At 42.3% G+C, this 21,791-nt stretch overlaps 1 protein-coding gene across 2 annotated transcripts in view; it reads left to right on the top strand.

Moving 5' to 3' along the window:
• The window catches only part of LOC148524759 (uncharacterized), a 125,522-nt gene that overhangs the window by 75,419 nt on the left and 28,312 nt on the right, over positions 1–21,791 (top strand). For both annotated transcript variants that reach the window (XM_088471776.1, XM_088471778.1), the window contains 2 exons: positions 139–283; positions 11,688–11,837. In XM_088471776.1, the coding sequence (XP_088327902.1) occupies positions 139–283; positions 11,688–11,837 (295 nt within the window). The remainder of the gene's footprint in view (positions 1–138; positions 284–11,687; positions 11,838–21,791) is intronic.

Raw genomic sequence — 21,791 nt, 5'->3', positions numbered from 1 at the left:
CCAATATGTTCTAGAAAATTAAATTAAAAATAAATGTTAAACTTATTTTTTTTTTTTCATACATTACATGATTAGCATAATATGCATAAATATAAAGGTGTGCTCATTTGTATTAATAGATAATATATTTCTTCTCAGGGACCTAGTCGAATGCAGTTTTCCAAACCAGTAATTGCTGCTGTGAGCGGTTATTGTGTGGCTGGAGGTCTTGAGCTCTCTCTTCTGGCAGATCTCCGTGTAGTGGAGAGAAGTGCCACATTTGGAGTATTCTGCAGGCGTTTTGGTGAGTTTCATTATTGCCTTAATGAGGTTCTAAAATGTAACCTTGATAAGTTACAGTTTGAATAAAATGGATGTTTACTGAAAGATTCTTCTCTCTTTTGACAAAGGCATTCCTCCCTTTGTGTGTACGGATATTATAATCTTATATATAAAATTAATTGGTCTGTTTGTTTCGGGTATGTATTCAGACATATCTGGAATGAAACCAACGCAAGGTGGTCCAGTTGGATCCTGAACAGATATTAGAGGGGTTAGGGTCCCAGTCAGACCTGCCGTTGGTGTACGCTAGGTAGACCTTTGATCCGGGGGACCTGTTCTGAGCCTTCCACTGGATGGATTTGGATGAAAACATTTGATCCCAGAAAACATAGTAGGGGGTTGAAGTCCTGGTCGGACCTCCCGTTGGTGTACGCTGGGCAGAACTTTGACCTGGGAACGCCTGTGGGCCTTCCACTGGATGAATTTGGATGAAAACTTCACAGAGGGGTGGCAATTGGTCGGGGATGCCTAATGGATTGGTTGGGGTTCAAGTTGGACCTCATGACGGAGTGCGCCGGGCAGAACTTTGACCCATGGAGCCTGTTCGGATCTGGGGAGCCTATTCTGGGCCTTCCACTGGATGGATTTGGATGAAAACATCACAGAGTGGTAACATTGGATCCCAGAAGATATACTTAGGGGATTGAGGTCCCAGTCGGACCTTCCATTGGTTTACGCTGGGCAGAATATTGACCTGGGACGCCTGTTTTATGCCTTCCACTGCATGGATTTGGATGAAAACTTCACAGAGTGGTGGCAGTTGGTCTGGGATGCCTAATGGAGTGGTTGGGGTCCCGGTCGGACCTCACGGTGGAGTGCGCTGGGAAAAACTTTGACCCGGGGAGCCTGTTCTGGGCTTTCCACTGGAAGGATTTGGATGAAAACTTCACAGAGCAGTGGCAATTGGTCTGGGATGCCTAATGAAGTGGTTGAAGTCCCGGTCGTAACTCATGGTGCAGTGCGCTGAGCAGAACTTTGACCCAGGGAGCCTGTGTAGGCTCTTCCACTGGGTGGATTTGGACGACACCACATAATAAAACTTGAAGATTTAAATCCGGGCAACGTTAGGTACTTCAGCTAGTGTATGTATGTATATGTGTATATGTATTTCAATGATGCATTCTCTTTTGGGTCAACTCAGTGTTTTAATTTTCTGCTATCATCTGAAACAGCATCTTGTTTAGCAATGGTCTTACTTTATACTGTTTCTTTACTCAGCTATATAGACAGATGCTTTACTATCCTACTTATGAAGTTCCTCATTTTTATTCCTCTGTCAACTACTGTATTCTCTATTAGTTTTACTTCTCTTCACACTTAACTGACTTGTTACATGCCATTGCATGTTGCTCTTCCTCCATGTTGTTTTGAGGCAAATTACTTTTCTGTAGTTATGAGCTGGTGCTGCACAGTTTTAACCTTGATTGTGTAAAAAAATTTAAATAGTTTTGGAAACTTGTAAGCATTTATATTAAATATTATGTCCAGAACTGTTGAACAATGTCAGCGCCACTGCAGGTTGCATGCCGTCAGTAAAGAAATGACACTTTTAGGGGTCTATGTACTGATCATCGCGGTACTGCCGTGATTATTATCGGTCTAACTAGCAGGGGATATTTAAATTTTTTATGAAAATAACCCTGCTATGTACCGAGGGGAACTCGCAAGGACAGCGGTTTCTGTAACCGCTGTCCCTGTGAGTTATATTCCCAGAAAATTGTGGAAGTCTTACACAGAAGTGAAAGACTTCCCCAGGGGAAGCTGTCACTGCGCATGAGCACAGTATCAACTTCTACGGCAGGTCGGGGGCTGCGAGAGAGAGATCAAAAGATCTCTCTCCTACATTGGGAGCCCCCATAGGCTTACAGTAGTTAACACCATCTGAAGATGGTGTAAACTAACCTGGCTAAACTCTGAAAAGCTTAGATTTTTGGAGTTTAGTACAAAGGGTTCAGATCGTAGTCCCTATTGATAATACTGGGGACTGAGATCTGCAGCGCTAATTAGCACTTTGCCAGAGACTTCTGTGAAATCTCCTGCATTGTGCTTTTAGTACATAGGTACACCACATAAAAGTATGCAGAAACTGCAGTTTCTGCATAATTTTATATAAAAAATGGTTTGATACATAGGCACCTTAATCATCAGTAAGAACACAAAAAAGTTTAATTATACCAAAGACCTAATTCAGCTATTTTGATAATTTAGAATTACACACTGTTGCAAGATCAGGTTACAGTTGCTGTATCCTGGGGTAAATGGCAGCACCTTGTATGCAGCAGCCAATTAGTAGCACACCAATCCAGGGTCTTGGTCCAAGTATCCACAGCTAATTTTATTTGAGAGGACAAAATTAACTAAACATAAAAATAAATCATAGCCTGTCCAGCCCTAACTAATGTAAAATACCCTATCTCAAGGTGGAAGGTCCTAGTGTTCAACTCACAAAACATCATTTAGCACCGCACTTACAATCACCAGCAATGGTCTCTCTCTCTCTCTCGCTCTTTCTCTGTAGGCCTCAACTTGTTCCCCAGGTAGTGAGAGACACGCTAGAGAAACTGACCCATCTTTCATCAGCAACTCACAGGTGGTCTGGCAATCAAGGTTACTAATTAGCTAACTGTTTACCAGACAGAAGCTAGGAACCTTGAGCATATATATATTTCACATTGACCACTTCCCTTTGTGTTTTTGTCACAATACCCAAATGGGGATCTATGGGCCTAGTTCAGAGTTGTATGCTGTGCCAATATTTACGCAGTTGAGCGATAATCTGCATACTGTGCTTGTATCGAAGTCACACTTTGCAAGCGTCAAGGTACGTTACCATAGCCACTCTCAGCCCCTTCTTACTCGCAGCGTGATTGACAGTCAGAGAGCTTTTGGAGGAGGTTACATGGAGTGGCGGCAAAGAACGCAGGTGTGTCATGACCATTTTGGGGGCATGTCACATTCTGCATCTGCAATCACATACGCTAGTAAAATATCTCCAGCGTCTCAGTTCCTGCAGCCATTTTGCACAACCATCGGGTTACTCGAAGGATCTGCGACCAGTACTGTGTATTTGTACACAGATGCTTGGATTTGCAAAGCCACAGGTGGGTGTCTGTATACATTCTTCAGCATCTGCGACATTTGCATATTTTCACACAGCCACTGCCCCGTACACAGACATAGCAGCAGTAGAATTAGTGTACATCTCTGAACCAGGTCCAGTATCGTATAAAAGTGGAGCCATGGAAATTTTTCCTTAACTTCTCCTTAGAATTGTACATCATTGTTAGTTTTTGTTACAGTCTATAACGTTAAACTCTCATTTTGCCAGGACTTAAGCCTCCTCTTATACTAATGCGTAAAAAAACACCCAGAAACTTATCCTGTCTGCCAAGTACAGAGAACACCATATAAACTTGTTTATGAAAACAAATATTTTTACGGATTAAATAAGGACAAAGAAAATATGGTTTTAAATTATAAATTATTTTTTATTTTTTTTTACACTTTTCACATATGTCAAATTATATAATATTAAGTCTAAGAAGATTTTTTAAGAACATTTTCACAGTTCTTCACTTTTATAACCCTTATAGGGAGAGATTCAATTAAGTGTGAGACTGAGTTGCCTTGCACATCAGAGGGTGTGAACAACAATGAGGGATGATAAACCCTATTCCTGGTCCAATGCTCATCCTGGGACTAATAATTGGATTGGCCTTGGCACTTTAGCTGCGTGAAACCAGTGTGCAAGACAATTAGCACTTAATTGAATCTCCTCCATTGAACCAGTAGAAAATGTTGCCTGACAGTAAATACGTCAAACTTTCTTAGTAAGAATATTTGAATTGGTGTCACATGAGCTGCAATATGCAAAGTTATGAGTTATGATAGCTGGAGACATGCTGTGTGTGTATGAAAAGAATCAGGAATCTACATAGAAGATAATAGTGAAGGAAGAGCAGACATTAAATGCTACATTCCATCTATGAATAAATCGCTCACGATTTTATAATTCAAGTAACTCTGTCCTTAGCTGTTAACGGTTAGAGCAAAGTGAGGGAGTTGGGCGTTGTGGTGAGTTGCTTATCTTACCATTCTTAAGCTGGATACACACTAAACAATGTGTGTACCAAGCGATGCGATGGACTACTGGACAGCCAACTGGCTGACATATGGTGCAGCTGGTACACATTATACGTTCCGGTGCCCGATTGCCCAATATGTTGGAACCTGCCGCATCCCGCTGCATGTGGATGGGACATACCTTCAACCATTGGCCCGATCTTGACAAAGTATAAATACCTGAGGGTAAAGCATTAATTATAAAAGCTGGCCATGTTAATGCAGTTTCCCAGGCATCTGTACATCTCATCAGGAGTGACTTTTATGTGCATTGTGTGAGTAATATACATTATCTAGATTCCAATAGAAAGCTGTGCTGAATGGGATGGCTACTGTAGGTAAACACAGAGGTCAAAGGAGAAAATCTGTAGAAACCAGAAGAAGTGTAGTTGTCACCTTAGTATGGTGACAAAGACTGTCTGCTCGCATAAAGATTGTTGGCTAGACATAAAGCAAATAAACATATTTTCACATTAAATAACCTGTCCAAATGTAATAAAAACAAAACAAACTGAAGTTATGGTGCCCCTAATGTGCTAACCAAGACAGGATCATTTATCAAATATGTCACGTAGGACAGACCAGGCATAACTGGCCAGTAGAACTAGTTGATTGTGTGTGTACATTAGCAGTGGTCCCCTGTGTTTACGTGCTATTCATTAATTGTATGGTAGTGACTATTTGTTGACAGCTTCACGGGGTTAAAATTAGAGTTTGCAGCACCACATGCAAACAGAGAGAACCACTTTCATGAGTCCCATTGCTGTATGTTTACAATCATGTGGTCTGTTTTCAAGCTACACAAGCAAAATGCCGTAGTTTTTGATGTACTGCCTATTTTGACAACTGCGGTGGTCACATCTGTCTTCAAATTTTCCACATTCAGCGGCACAATCTGTCTTCCTACTTACTCTTAGAGAGAAACATGTGGGTAAAATAGAGCACAACCAAGCTTCTCTTGTACAGTCTGTAGTTTATTTAAAGATTACGTGCAAACAATAGAGAATAATAAAATCTTAAAATTCGATAGTCATTCTGGTCTATTGCCGTGTACATGTAGCCCGACTGCAGTTACATTTACCCAGTGCCAACAGTGCAGTTTTCTCCGGACTGTGAACTTGTCCCGTCTTCGTCGCAGCAGTATGAGCCATTGGGGGTGGGGAGCCACTACACATGCCGCCACCATTTGCCTGTTTAGTTATAGACATACCGATCAGCCACTAAAACCACCTGCTTAATATTGTGTAGGTCCCTCTCTCAAGCCAACCGAACAGCTCTGAGTCATTGAGACATGGACTCTACATCACCTCTGAAAGTATTCCGTGGCATCTGGGACACAGGCATTAGCAGCATATCCTTTAAGTCCTGTGATTTGCGAGTTTGGGTTGCCATGGCTCGGACTTGTTTTTTCCAGCATTTCCCACAGATGCTCAATCGGATTGAGATCTGGGGAACTTGGAGGCCAAGTCAACACCTTGAACTCTTTGTAATGTTCCTCAAACCATTCCTGAACAATTTTTGCAGGGTGCATTATCCTGCTGAAAGAGACCATTGCCATCGTAAAATAAAACAAAAGATTCTAAAAACAGAATGAGTCTCACTTATTTGGAATCTTGCAACATGTGTTCCTCAGGCAGTGAATGACAACTGAGCAAGAAAGGTTTAAAAGGCTAGGTAATCTTTAGTTAGTTGCAATTGGCAGATTGAATAATGGATGTCAGGGTGAAAAATAAAAAAGCAATGGGTAGTAGACATGTGGATTTGGTCCTAATGGACTTTATGGTGGTATAATTATAATGAACCACTGTAATGCAAGTAATTACATATACTTCCCGCACAAAGGGCATGATTCAGATTTGGGAATAGAGTGAGAATTAGCACTTAACTGTGTACCTGGACAAACCATGTTGCAATGCAAGGGGCGTAAATACTGTACATACATTTTTTTGCGTGTAGTGTTAATACTGGCTACTTTTGCATGTAGCCCACAAATACTGCACAGCTTTATTATTACACTGCACTTTAGATGTCAGTTTGGACACCTCCCTCCCAAATCTAAATCTCTCTGCACATTTTAAATCTACCTCACCTGCAATACAAAATGGTTTCACCAAGATGATCAGTTGAGTGCTCTATTTCCAAAGCTGAATCAGGCCCAAAGTCCATTAGGACCAAGGCGGGTAGGGGGCTTGATGACACGATTTGCGCTTAATTTTGCCATCATAGCCCCTCCTACTACACAGCAATAACACAATTGACAGCACCTACCTCCCAGCTTGTACAATCCCTCAAGTGTTTCCTGGTTAGATCTGATGAATAGTCGTCATTTATGCGCATATAATTTAATGGTTTGTGTGCAATTAATCTCTGTTATAGTCAGAGAATTTGTTTGAGACCTGTACCACACACCAGAGGTTAACCACTTAAATTAAATAGCATGGTCCTCGCATATATTTGTTTTGAAGTAGCTAAAGAAAAACACTAAGAATGCATTTTCTTAAATTCCCTGTCAAGATTTTTCCCAATTAGAAGAGAACAAGGATGTTCAATCTGGGTCATACGAGGAATCTGAAATAATCAGAACCGGAGAGCAGCGGCTAGGCTCCGGCATATTCAAAATTTACTTGAATATAATACTGAAAGAAAACCCTAGCTGTCCTGACACATTTGTTTCAGCAGAGTAAAAAAATTAGTCTATCCAGCTGAAATAAATGCTGGGCAAAAATGTGGAAAATGGTTGTTACCATTTTGGCATAGACCATACTTACCTACTCTCCCGGAGGTTGCAGGAGGCTTCTAAATTTTTGGGGTGCCCCCCACACCCCCGGAAGAGTATCCGGATCTCCCACATCCCGGCCACTTCTTAGGGAAGTGAGCAGCATGGGGAGATAATTGCTGTTAATCATGGCCTTTTTGCAGTGAAGCTCGAACCCGTATGGAGGGGGTGGGGTTAAATGATGCATAAGCGTGTAATTTAGCCCCTCCCTCTCCTCGCGCTCCCGCAATTCACGTCAGTTTGCAGCGAGGCAGGTGGGGCCTAATGACACAGTAGCCCGGCCCCGCCCCCCAAAGTGCCTAGCTGTGTCTGCTCTCTGGACGGGAAGTAGTTATGTTGTTGACGGAAGGGATGCCGGCTGTTGAAATCCCGGCATCGGAATCCCAACCTGGGACTATACATTGGCACCTAAGTCCTGATGCGAGTTTAGATACTGACCCCGGAGTTAGGCCACAGATGGGGGGGTTAGGTTTAGGTGCCACTGGGGGGGGGTTAGGGTGCAAGAAAGGAGGGTTAGGGTTAGAGACAGAAGGGGGGAGGGTTAGCATAGTTACGTTCCCCTGTCAGGATACTAGGTATTGGGATGCCGCTGTCGGTATTTGACAGCTGGCATCCCGACTACCGGTATTTCATACCCAAGCCCTCTGGGCATCTCCTGGGGAGCAGATACAAAAAGTCGGTAAGTATGGCATAAACCCCTGGTAGGGAGAGTTAAATATTGTAATTTGTAAGTTTTATTATGTCTGTCAACAAGGTTAATTCCACTAGTTTATACTGTTGTATGAAGAAATATATTTTTTGTTAAAATGTGACATATTTATTAAACTGTGCATTGCTTATACTGTATAGTTACAAATAGCTGTAATGCGCTGTAACCTAGAGCATAGAGCAGCTCAGCAGACTATTACTAGTCTTATACACAGATGTTTGAGTTACAGTACATCTGTGCTGTTTGCGATGTTTTATAAAATGAACCTTTATATGTGTAAATCGGTGTACTTCATTCAGCTGTTGGAACAAGGAGCTTAAGTTTTAACTTGTAGGGCTTTGCACTTCTAGGAATCTCCTTATATGTATCTTATTTATCGCTAGTTACACCCTTACACGCCCAATAAACATATTCAACAAATGCCCCATTTCTTGATTTAGCATTGCTGCTTTGTATTACCCAAAAAATTCCTTTTGCCTTTTTAAATCCCAGCTTAAGTCTTGCAGTATACAACTAGAATATTAACAAAAACAATGTGCTTACATGAATAACTTCTATAAATCAAACTTGTGCTTTCTACATAATGTATTTATACTTTTGTTCCAACTGTGCTTATTTGGCTCTCATTTTATGAGACTAATATAATGTGCTTTTACTAAAGCCCTTTTACATGAGCATGAAAAACATGTATTTAGCCTAAATTTATAATATGTCTGATTTGGTTAATGTGCTAATTGCACATTTAAATCCGGAATAAGTGCTGAAATCTGTTAAAAAAAAGAAAAGAAAAAGTGCCTTTTAGAATACACTACAAGCCCGATTCAGACCTCACGCAATTCAAACGCAATGCCGGTGTTCATGTAGTTGAGCGATTGTCACTGCGCATGTGCGAAAAGTCCTAAAAACCCATAAATGCATACATTACACAGAGTGTACGCACAAAGGAGCTGTTGTGATCAGGGTAGATGGTATCAGATATGGGGCGGCAAAGTGATGGGCATTTCTGGGTGGTGACTCAGAGAAGAACTTGTAGTATTGGATTGTGGCAGGCATGTCAGTGAAAGCAGCTGCAGCCACAGAGGCCATGTTCAGACACAAAACTTCATCTGCTTAGTGTAAGGGGTAAATTTACTAAAGTGAGAGTGTTTAGAAGTGAGTTTTAAAAGTGATGTTGCCCATAGCAACCAATCAGATTCTAGCTATTATCTGCTAGTTAAATGTTAAGTAGAATCTGATGGTGCACAGATGGTGGCATGACAACAGGGCTGGCCTGAGCCAATTTTTTTTTGGTAAGCGGATATAGACTTTGGTGCCCCTCAGTGGACCTTCATCTCAGCTCACTCATTCCCCCCCCCATGGAGCCCCTCACAGCCCAGCACCCCTTATCACTGCCCCTCACAGCACTCCCCATCACAGCACCCCTCTCATCCCCCTCATCACAGCATCCCTCACCACAGCCCCTCATATCCCCTCTTCACAGGCCCTCCATCACAGCCCCTCATTATAGCCCCTCTCACTTCCCCTCATCACAGTCCCCTCCATCACAGCCCCTTATCACAGTCCCTCATTATAGCCCCTTTCACTTCCCATCATCACAGCCCCTCATCACAGTCCCCTCCATCACAGCCCCTCATTATAGCCCCTCTCACTTCCCCTCATCACAGTCCCCTCCATCACAGCCCCTTATCACAGTCCCTCCCTATAGCCCCTTTCACTTCCCATCATCACAGCCCCTCATCACAGTCCCCTCCATCACAACCCCTCATTATAGCCCCTCTCACTTCCCCTCATCACAGCCCCCTTCATCACAGCCCCCTTCATCACAGCCCCTTCATCACAGCCCCCTCCATCACAGCCCCTCAATCACAGCCCCCTCCATCACAGGCCTCTTCATCACAGCCCCCTCCATCACAGCCCCCTCCATCACAGGCCTCTTCATCACAGCCCCCTCCATCACAGCCCCCTCCATTACAGTACCCCACTCAGATTTACCTGCTGGCTCCAGGCTGTCCTTAACAACGGCAGCAGAGGACTAGCGGTGGGGGAGTGGTCTGGCAGCGGCAGGTGCACTCCTGCGCGGTGTGACAGGCCTGCGCAGACAGCTGTGTCACAGTGCATGCCCGGATACCACTTTGCATGTCACTGGCCGCGGCAGGGCGCCCTCCTCTAGGTGGCGCCTTACTCGGTTGCGTAACCAGCGTATATATGTAAAACCGGCCCTGCGTGGCAAGAATCACCGGCAGTGTTACAGCATGCAGAGACGCTGAAAGTGGCATCTCAGGGCTTGCTCATTAAGACACCAGGGAAAGGCAGAAACTAGCATTTGCATATTATCACCGCCGCAACTCCAGCAACCGCTACTGCGTCCACTCTGATTCAGGCCCTACCTTGTCAGACGCACATTTTCCATAATGTAGTGATATCTATCCATTATAACAATGTGCAAATCTAAAAAATACACTTGTTTCTGAGCATGTGAAATGATAACCAGGTATGTGGCGCTATGGTGTAACATGAACAGCTTCATTTTTGTAGGGAATATACATATGTATTATCCTTTAGATAGCATTATATATTGAGATAATTTAATGAAAAAGAAGGTAAATCTGACCCAAATGAGTTTAAAATCTTAAAAGGTAAATACTTGATACATCATGTAGCCTAGAAGTCTAGGAGAGCATTACTGCAATAAGGGACTTTTGTAGTGTAAGAACAATTTGCAAATTAATCTCTTATTTATTAATATGTTACACTGTGTCACAAAGGAAGTAATTAAAACTACCAGGCAGGAACTAACATCTAGTAAGATAAGACGGGTGAGATTTGATATGTCGACATGGTCATAATGTTGACTTTGGCCATGACAACAATCATCATGTAGACAGTTATAAAATCTGGACATGTTAGAATATTGACATATCATCCCTGGTGGCCCAGCTGCAGCGAGTCCAGTGCGGCTTCTGGGTCCCGGTAGTCATGTGACTTCCAGCTCAGAGCTGTGATCCTCCGGCATTCCCGTGAATATTCTCCCATAACCCTCCCTCTAGTGCCTAACCCTTACACCCCCCCTCCCCCCTCAGACTATCCCTAAGTTCCTCCTAACTCTAATGTTGACAACCTTTTGACTACATTGTGGATAAGACGCCTGGCTGTTCCAAATTTAGCTTTGATAAAGATTTCATGGCTCAGGGTAACCTGAACATTGAGAAGTGCTGAAGATAGAATCTAAAGGCCGGTACACACTAGACGATGTCTAGTGTGTACCAACCTTGTCAGCGGCGGGCCCCGATGGGGTGCTGGCATCGGCAAGTGCGTACACACTTGCCGGGAGTGATGGAGCGACAGCTGGGGTCATATGCCGCATTATGCATGCTGGTCCGATGGGCGATGTCGCGCAGTAGTGCGCCTCGTTAGTGACATAGCGGGTACACACTAGCCGATGTGCCCAATATGCCTCTCCGATCCGCCAGACCGGACGACATATTGTCTAGTGTGTACATGGTATAAGAATACCATGTCTCAACCTGTATGGTCCCACCTGTATAACATAACCTTTCCAAATTTTTCAATATTGTTAGTCCATAACTGTGGGGCCATTTTGTCATCTGTATCTATAAGGTCACAAATTCTCTTTTTTATTTTACTGTGGTTGTTAGGCTTATAGTGATTATTAGCTGGACACACTATTTTTTCATGCTCTTCTTTACATCAATTTTTACACTCTTAATCAATAATGGAAATCCTGATTTGCTCTTACAGGTGTTCCGCTGATTGATGGAGGAACAGTGAGATTGCCACAGTTAATCGGGCTTTCCAGGGCACTTGATATCATCCTTACAGGGAGGACAGTTAATGCCCAAGAAGCATATGAGTTTGGACTTGCCAATCGGGTGGTCCCTGATGGAGAAGGTCAGTTTGGAAGTTGAAAGAAATTGTAGTACTAATGTAACATTTCCTATTGATAATATGCACTGTCATGTATTAACAAATAATATTTTATGTTGTGCATACATAATTGCATTCATGATTACCATACATCTAGCACAGTGGTTTCTTATTAAGAAATTCAGCAAAACTTAAATGAAGTAAATTGTGTTTATAAGACACCCTTAGGTTCAGTCATGTGGTGGTTGACAGGGCTCCACTTTTTTTTGTCCACATATTTTTTGATTGGCAGCAGCCAGCACTGGTTTTGCCTATCACACTGACTAAAAATAATTTTATTTGTACTGGACCTCCAACCCGAGGCACCCCTGCAAGTGCCCTGAGGCACCCAGTTTGGGAACCACTGATCTAGCATATAAAACTTGCAGTATATATTTAATTACACTCTAAGGATAGGTGCTATCTAGCTATAGTATACACTGACCTAATTTACAAAGCAAACTTGATGAACACCTGAAAATGCCCGTGTTTGGCAGTCATGTTCCTAGATTGTGCCCTTTTGTTTTACATTGGGGAAAATGCACCTAGCAATGCGTTTCTACCCGCAAGTGTAGCTCAGATACACAACCTGATTCTTCTGTGACGTCATTAACCTATTACTAACCGTATATGGTCAGATGGTCAACAGTAACTATGTCCACATTCATAAGGTCAACATAAGAATGTAGACATGGTTCAGTGTGTCAACAGGCACTTGTGTTGTGCATCTGTATCAAGTCAAGATGGCATAAATTGCTAGGAAAGCAAAATGTTGCTCCTTCTGATAGGAGTAGCTGATCAAACATTGACAGATCAATTAGTTCTGCAGATAATGAGAGTAGGCCTCAATAATGCACAAAATGCAATGATAATATTCAGCTTTTGGAGAAAGATATTGTTGAACAGCAAGAAGGGTAGTGTTCACATTTTAATAAGCATCTGTAGAGCCTGAGTCATAGAAGTAAAGAAACCAGCTCTTAGTGTTGCCCAATATATACATTGTAAATGGATACTCTTAGAGGATGGATGAGTTATCAAAAATTAAACATTTATTAAAACAAATACACACTCTAAAATCTAAAATGGTAACAATTCATATGGTCTTATTAATGTGTCTCATATAAATATAAGCCACTAGATCCCTTCTGAAAGAAATTGAAATTAGGACTCGCTCAAAATGTCCCTTCAAAAGTCCAGTATGTAGTAGATAGTTACCAAGTGGTGAAACACCAGATGCAGATAGTCCCTTAGTGTAAAATTGGTGGGTTATGTCACTTTCCACTTGTAGCAATAGATGGGTCCCAATGGAGCAAATAAGTCCAGCATATAAAGAGTCATTAAATCCAATCAGGAGTGGATCAAATGTGTGGCCAGATGGTAAGGTAAAGCTTTACTCGTTACCCTGGGCAATGGACACCCAGCTTTCTCAGAAGCATATCCCTAATGTCTCATGGAGACTCCTTATATACCCCTTTAATTAAGGGAATACATTACATCTTTATAGCAGTAAATTAGTGTATAAAATTACTCTTCCATATCTCATATTTACCGTATATACTCGAGAATAAGCCGAGTTTTTCAGCACATTTTTTGTGCTGAAAAAGTACCCCCTCGGCTTATACTCGAGTGGAGTGTAGCGCTGACCGGACGGAGTTCGGTCAGCACTACACAGCACAAACACACAGCCGCCGGAGCCGGCAGCTGTGTGTTTGCTGTAATCAGCAGCCGCTGAGAGTCTGTCAGACTCTCAGCGGCTGCTGCTGCTCCCACTGCGGGAGCCATCTTCCGGCTCCCGCAGTGTGTAATGGGAGAGACGTCGTCATGACGACGTCTCTCCCATAATGCAAAGCGGCCGGAGGAGCGGATAGCGGCGGGACCAGGAGCGGGGGTTTCAGGTAAGTGTTTATTTTTTATTATGTCTCTCTCTACTAGGGGGGGGGGGCTACAGGGGACAATTACTACAGGGGCAACTACCAGGGGGCGATTACTACAGGGGGCACTACCAGGGGGGGATTACTACAGGGGGCACTAAACGGGGGATTACCACTGGGGGAACTACCAGGGGGGGATTACTACTAGGGGCACTAAAAGGGGGAGATTACCACTGGGAGCACTACCAGGGGGGAATTACTACTGGGGGCACTAAAAGGGGGGATTACCACTGAGGGAACTACCAGGGGGGGATTACTACTGGGGGCACTACCAGGGGGGGGATTACTACTGGGGGCACTAAAAGGGGGGGATTACCACTGGGGGAACTACCAGGGGGGGATTACTACTGGGGGCACTACCAGGGGGGGATTACTACTGGGGGCACTACCAGGGGGAATTACTACTGGGGGCACTACCAGCTGCTGCATTTCCCACCCTAGGCTTGTACTCCAGTCAATAAGTTTTCCCAATTTTTTGTGGTAAAAGTAGGTACCTCGGCTTATATTCGGGTCGGCTTATACTCGAGTATATACGGTATATAAATCTCACATTTAGGTAATCTTACTAACACACTTTAGGGATTGAAACAATAAAACAGTTGTTATATTTCTTTTAATCTTTCAAACATAACTAAAATTTGCAATTAAAAATCATTTTCATGTCCACCGGTCATGTGACTAATTATGGTCATGTGGAGGGTCTGAACATATTGTCAATAGAGATCCTTTTTGTTTACCTTGGTGTCTAGCAACCAGTGTCTGTGTTCAGCCGTGAGTTGTCGGTGTCCTCTAAATACTATATATTGCACTAGTCTCGCTTCATCCAAATGCGCGACTGAGTTGCAGTCATATGACAGCTTCCCTCCTCCAAGATGTTGCCCGTGCTGCTCCCTACCTCTGGAACTCTCTCCCTCTGCCTATCAGACTCTCCACTTCTCTACAAATCTTTAAACGGGCTCTCAAGACCCACTACTTCATCAAAGCCTTCCAGTTCTCATCCTAAAAAGCTGCTACTTGCTCCTTCCTCTCTGTCTACCCCTCTGTGTCACACCTGTTTGTCTGCCTCGCTCCTTTAGAATGTAAGCTCTCACCAGCAGGGCTTGTGCTACTCCTTTATACTGTCATTTACTCCTCACTCGGACGCCTAACATCTTGTTGCTTATGCCCTGTTGCTTTTTTTTTTGAGGGTTATAATCACTAATGCAGCAATGTATATAAACCTTGTCCTACATTGTATTGTACTGTAAGTCACTTGTTGCTTGTTCACTTATTTGCCTATGTACTTCGTAAGGTGCTGCAGAACACTTGTGGCACCATATAAATAAAGGCTAATAATAATAATAATGTGACCAGCGGCATGTCAGTGTGTCTATTAACAGGATGTAATGATTGTACTTTACATAGTTGCTGATGTCATCTGGACACATGACCGAACGCGTCATCTGGCACGTGAACGGGATACAGTCATGTGATCCGCAGCAGTTGCACTGTACCCAGTCACGTGACCCGAGCCACACAACGCGGCTCGGGTCACGTGATCCCCATATATAGTGTTGTTATAATGTGCATTCATAAAGCAAAACTCCAGGTGCCTACACGTCAGGTAGTATATCATATCACATGATCTAAAATAACCAATCATGACCGCCAGGATTCATTCATAATAATATTGGTACTTTATATAAAAAAAACACTTGCAGTCAGGATCACTGGATACTTCATTTATAGACATACTAAAGTCACAATTAATGTAGATACATCATAACTCACTAATTTAAGGTACAAATAAAAATTAATATAATAAAAATAAAATAGAAAGTAAGAATAAAAATCAATGATTTATGTATTCTATCTTCTAGATTAGGTCACTAAATCACAAAGTTTAATTATATTGCTTCATTTCGACCTATAGGATGTAAAGAATTAAATTGTAGCATCTAAAACACTTCTTTTTGACAGAAATTTTTAAATGTGTCCACCCCCCCCCCCTTAGATGTATGTGGGACTGTTTCTAGACCCAAAAATGAGACAACTAGGATCTCTATTATGTTTCATATTATAGTGATGAGGCACACAATGATTTGTACATCGATTGAGAATATTTCAGCTATGTCCCATAAGACAAGTACGTAGTGTTCTTGTGGTGCGGCCCACATAATGAAGACCGCAACCACAGGTCAACAAATATATAACAATTTGTGTGTCACAATTCATAAAGCTGTTCAAATGATAAATGTCTTTTTGCGTGGGTAGAGAGATTGTGGTAGTCCTTCTGTCCATGGGGGAACACATGTTACATCTGGATATACCACATTTAAAATAACCAAGTGTTCTTTGTACTAACCAATCTGAGCCTCCTTCTTTAGTATTTTCTGTATTTTTTGTTTTTGATATGGTTCTTAGATGACTTGGTGCTAATACAGTCTTAAGTGATCAATTTTTTTCTATAAATCACTTGTGGATAAGAGGGTAAAATATTACTGAGTATCTGGTCCTGTCTCAAGATGCAATAGTTATGTCTTACAATGTTTCTAATATCCTTAGCACAATTATTGCATTTACATACAAATTCTAGTTGTCTATCATCCTATTCGTCTCAGTTTTAAGATGTTTAAATGAGTTATTTTAGAAGAGTGATTGTCTGTCCATATGTAGTACTTCAGTATAGGCTGTGTCTAACAAATTCTCAGGATACTCACATCTTCTAAAAGAGTACATCATGACTCTTGTTTGTGTTGAAAAAGTGTATGTATAAGTACAGTTGCGCTTCAAGCGCATCAATTGCCTCTTTGGAATGTGCGCTCTTATAATGCAGATAAGAGTTAGTGTTAACGCTCTTTGAATAATACAATGTCACAAACTGATTATTAAGGATTTTTAGGGTCACATCCAGTAAGTCAGTACGTGATTTGCTGAAAGTGTGTGTGAAAGAAAAATTATAAGAATTGGTGTTAAGAAACATGACAAAGGCAGTGGCCGATGAAAGGTCCCCATTCCAAATAATAATAAGATCATCAATATAACGGCCATAGAAGACATGGGGCTGCTCGAATTCTCCCATGTATAGGTTGGCATAGCTGTGCGTGAACATGGTTCCCATGGCCATCCCCATCACCTGTAGATGATATGTGTCGAGAAAAAAAAAATAATTGTGAGCAAGAATAAAGGAAATGCAGCTCAAAAGAAAAGATATATGCTCATCACTGAAGTCTCCATCAAGGGCCAGCCTTCTGGAAATGACATCACAGCCCTCATGATGAGGTATGTGTGTATATAATGACATCACATCCAGAGAGAGAAAAGCATATGTGTCCCTCCACTGGATAGATTGGATCTTATTTAGGAAATGTATAGTGTCCCTTAGATGAGACCCCAGTGATTGTACCCATGGTTGGAGAAAAGAATCAACAGGTGAGAGAATTAATATCGTAAATGATAGGGTGTCCCGGGGTGAGGAAAGAGATTTAGGTAAGTGATAGAAGGTAGGGACAGTGGGAAAAGAATGTAGTAGGAAACCACATTCCTCCCTGGATATGACTCCTGAAACTTTGCAGAATCCAAAAGGGTCTATTGACGTTTCAGATGCTGACAACCTCTTTCCAGTTGCTAGTTGATAGCGAGCTTGGTATCCTTTATTTTTATTACCCTCTGAATCTTGGACCTGTGTGCACCACACACTCTGCATCCATTACAGATATGCCACTGCCAGCACATATACGCCTGTTCATAGGTGTATCTTTTGCACCTAGTATAGAGCAGATGCAAGCACACGCTAGTGTAAACTAAGCGCACGCACTGCCGACGCACAGTCGGATAAATCTTGATACAGCTCTGCATGTTTGCGGAAATTTGTTACTTTTCTGTTCTTGTTTCTTTTGAGTATTGAATGCCATGTATTTTGCTTAGAAATCTGCATGGGCCTCATTGTATAGAGTCAAAACTAGTTACTTTTTGTTCTGAAATAATTTACAAGAAATAATTATTAAAACTTTTCTTTTAAATTGTAGGTTTATAATTCTTAGTATGAAATTTTGAGCATAGGAGATTATTTTTTCTGGAGATCCCTGAACGTATTTTCTAAGCTCATATAATAGAGGCTGCTATTCTGTAACAGCTGGCCTAAGTCATGCTAAGCCTCACATTAATACGCCAAGCTGGGTCAGTACTCTGACTCATCACTGCCACTGAAGAATTCAAAGACTTTGAGACTCATTTTAAAGGATTTCTTTTTCCTCTTGTACAGATCAAGCCTCTGTAATTTTTTCCAAAATAATTTTTTATTTTCAGAATAAAACTAGTATTGGAGTCTTTGTTACCACGTGAAAATCCTTTGACTTACGTCAGGACAATTTTCACTTACCAACATCCTATACTGCTAGTCAAAGTACTATTACTCTATCTCCTTACAACAATATAAACTTGTGGTCGGAGGTAATTATCAGATGTGACCCTGCATCTACTAAGGTTCGTTGCCATGAATGGCCATTGTGTCTATACAGGGGCCCAGAAACAAGTATTACTCATAGCTGCTTATGCTAGGAAGGAATGATTTTTCTGGAATGCATCACACCATTTAATCACTGCCTAAACTTATTTATCATTTTAATTATTGAAAAAAATTCCTTGGATCGCTTTGACTGCTGCAGACATCAAATCTGTTAACGCTAGCATACAACAAATGAAAATACTTATTAAAATAGACCCTGTAATGGGGCGCGCCCTGACTGGCTTATTGGACAGCAGCACTTCTTTGGAGCTCCTGGTCCTTGTGCTCTAAAGGGCAAATAGACACTGCCTCCTGCCTCCCTGAGCCTCCTCTCACCTCCAGCGTGTGCCCGCTCTCACCCTGACCCGATTCCCGCACTCTGGCACCATTCTGCGGGGTCCAGAGATCTGCGGCCTACTACAGTTCCAGAAGTCGGGGGCTAAATTTTGGAGCCCACATTGCAGTACCTGGATGCTGCCTGCTGAGACCCTGCCAGCTCCTGTTAATGTACAGCTCTCATGTCTCCTCTCTACTCCTGCACCCAGGTTGGTGATTGACTGTTTATTTTTCACTTGCCTTTCTGAAAGGCTATGATCCCTTGCCTCACCATGCTGTTCTAGTAATATTATGTTACCCTCCCCCATGAGACCTCTTCAGCTCCTGCTCTTCTGATTGAACCTCTGCTACTACTATCCTCCTAATGTGATCTACAACACTCCATACCAACTTGCCGACATATATATCCATCTCCTCCCTATATGACACCATAATCCAGCATCTCTAAAACCAACTAACGTGCAGTCTCTATTTTTCTGACACCTGTGCCTCCAACCTCTGAAGACCCGTTATGCCTGCCAAACGAGGCAAACTCTCTACCCTTGCACCCCCTATTAAATTTGTTTCAGAAAAAACTCCTGACGCTATATCTGCCGGGAAAACCTCGGTAGCATCCACCCTACATGGCCGCTTCCCCATCCAGTCTCATGACCTGTCTGGACCCCACTACTGACACACCGCTTACAGTCCGTATGCTCCATCAGATGCTCCAAGCGTTCCGGACAGATCTCACCTCTGACTTCCAAACCTCAGTTAAACAATTATCTGCTGAAGTAACGAATGTGGGTGACCGCACTAACCATTTAGAAATAAAGATGCAAGAACTTGTGTCCTCCCATAACGATCTTCTCACCTCCCATAATGCTGATCTGATGGAATTAACAGTGGTTAAGGATAAACTTGCTGACTTAGAGGACAGATCCAGGAGAAATAATATTAAGATAAGAGGGGTCCCGGAATCTGTGCTTAATGATGGTCTCCAGGACTTTGCCCTGACCCTTTTCCAGAAATTATTACTGTCTGCTGAGGTCCACGACCTGCTAATTGACCGCATCCATCGCCTCCCTAAACCCTGCACAACCCCTGGCAGTTCCCCCACGAGATGTTTTGCTACGCCTTCATTTTTTCCATATTAAGGAAGATGTCCTTAGAGCTGCACGGTTGGCAGAAGACACAGAGGTCCTTAATCTCCAACTATTCCCAGATCTCTCGATCCATACCATCAACAAACGTAGATCTTTCCAACCTATCACCAAGGCTCTTCGTGATAATGATATCCGATATCGCTGGGGTTTCCCGGTGAAGCTTTTGTTACGGAAAGATGGCTCCACGTTCGTCATTTCGTCTTTGGAGGCCGGTGCCAAGTTGTTATCAGAGTGGAAAATCCCTGTCTCTATTGCATCAGCATCTCCTAATCCCATTCAGTCTCCAAGTTGGATGAAGATTTCCTGGATTTATACAGTCGCATTTGTTATTTTATTGGTTGAATCATATGCATTTTCCTGGACTGGGTTGCTACCTGGTAGCCTATTGTAGCACCAACAATGTTTGACCCTTCCGGACGAGACATTCGTATTGTTCCTGTTTCTGTTGGTCGCTCCGGGACGCTATGCATTGGTCTTCTTAGCCGCAAGTATATATAGGTCTTAGACCTTGATTTATTGATAACTTTGGCCTATGTTATATCACAGGATTTGCGACTATGGTGCTTGTTATTTTATTACATCCTATTTGCTATAGTAACTAGGATGTCAGTTTCACGTATAGGTTTTGAGAAATGTCTTATATGTTGATATTGTACTGATTATACTGTTTCTATTTTATTTCTTGTCCTCGGCAGTACTGATAGTTCTATTTTCAATCATATATGATATATACTGCCAATATTGTATTTTCTATGTTTTACAATGTTTGTATGTTTTTATATATGAGGTCTCTGGGTGGGTATTGGAACAGTCCACCCCCCACATGTTAACCATTTTGCCGTTTTTGTCCCCCACGGCAACTACTGTGGCCCGATATACTGGGCTGTTTGATTTGATTCTGTTTCACCCTTTTTTTTTCTTTCCCTTTTCTTAAAGATATGTTTTTTTTCTTTTTTTCTTTTGTTTTTCATAAGAGGTATATCCAAGGTGCTCACACAACTGTATGACTATAAATGGTTAAGGTTTTTTCCCTAAATGTCAAGGGTCTTAACTCCCCACATAAACGTTGATTAGCTCTCTCCACTTTTCATCAACATAGAGCAAATATTGTGGCCTTACAGGAGACGCATTTCTCTTCTGCTGCGCCCCCTATATTTAAAGACCATAGGTACCCTACCTGCTATACCGCTAATGGCCCATCCAAACGGAATGGGGTCGCTATTTTATTTCATGTAAATACCCCATTTGTACTACATAGGAAAATTGAAGATAAAAATGGGCGTTTCCTTATCCTTACTGGCATTGTTGAGGAAGTTCCAGTTACCCTAGTCTCTATATATGCTCCCAATTCTCGCCAGGTCTCTTTCCTGAGAGAAATTTTTGAAGAAATTGCTAAGGTCCGTCAAGGCGACCTAATACTGATGGGTGACTTTAACCTAGTCCTTGACCCCAAATTGGATCGCTCTTCGTCGCAGGGACACTCTTCTTCCCCCTGTGATGTGGGCCCCTCACTTGCTTTTAAGAAACTGTTAGCTGAGTATGACTTGTATGACGCCTGGCACACCCTTTCCCCAGATGAGAGAGACTATACTTTCTTCTCTTCTGTTCATAATAGCTACTCCAGAATAGATCTTATACTTCTGGATAAAAGGATCCTCCAGTCCACTAAGAAAATTTAAATTCTCCCCATCACTTGGTCCGATCATGCTCCCCTCCTATGGTCCTGGAGTACTGATAAACATTTTCCCCCTACACGCCCTTGGCGTGTTGCTGACTACCATCTCCATGATCCTGATATTCTAAAGGCTCTTACGGATTCTCTTACGTTATATACTCAGACCAACTCGCCTTCGGAAACTTCATTTTTTACATATTGGTGTGCCCTGATGGCGGTACTTCACGGTACCTCTATCCAAAAAGGTGCTCAACTTAAAGCTCGCTCCCGTAAATCACAAATCGATTTGGAGTCTTCCCTTCGATCCTTGGAATCTCAGAATCAGGCCCACCCTACTAGGTTGTTACGTAAACAACTGCAAGAGGT

The sequence above is a fragment of the Taudactylus pleione genome, unplaced genomic scaffold, assembly GCF_031769625.1.
Source record: "Taudactylus pleione unplaced genomic scaffold, aTauple2 ptg000116l, whole genome shotgun sequence".
Lineage (NCBI taxonomy): Eukaryota > Metazoa > Chordata > Amphibia > Anura > Myobatrachidae > Taudactylus > Taudactylus pleione.
The sequence above is the reverse complement of the archived record's forward strand: the minus strand, read 5'-3'. Positions and strand labels throughout refer to the sequence as shown.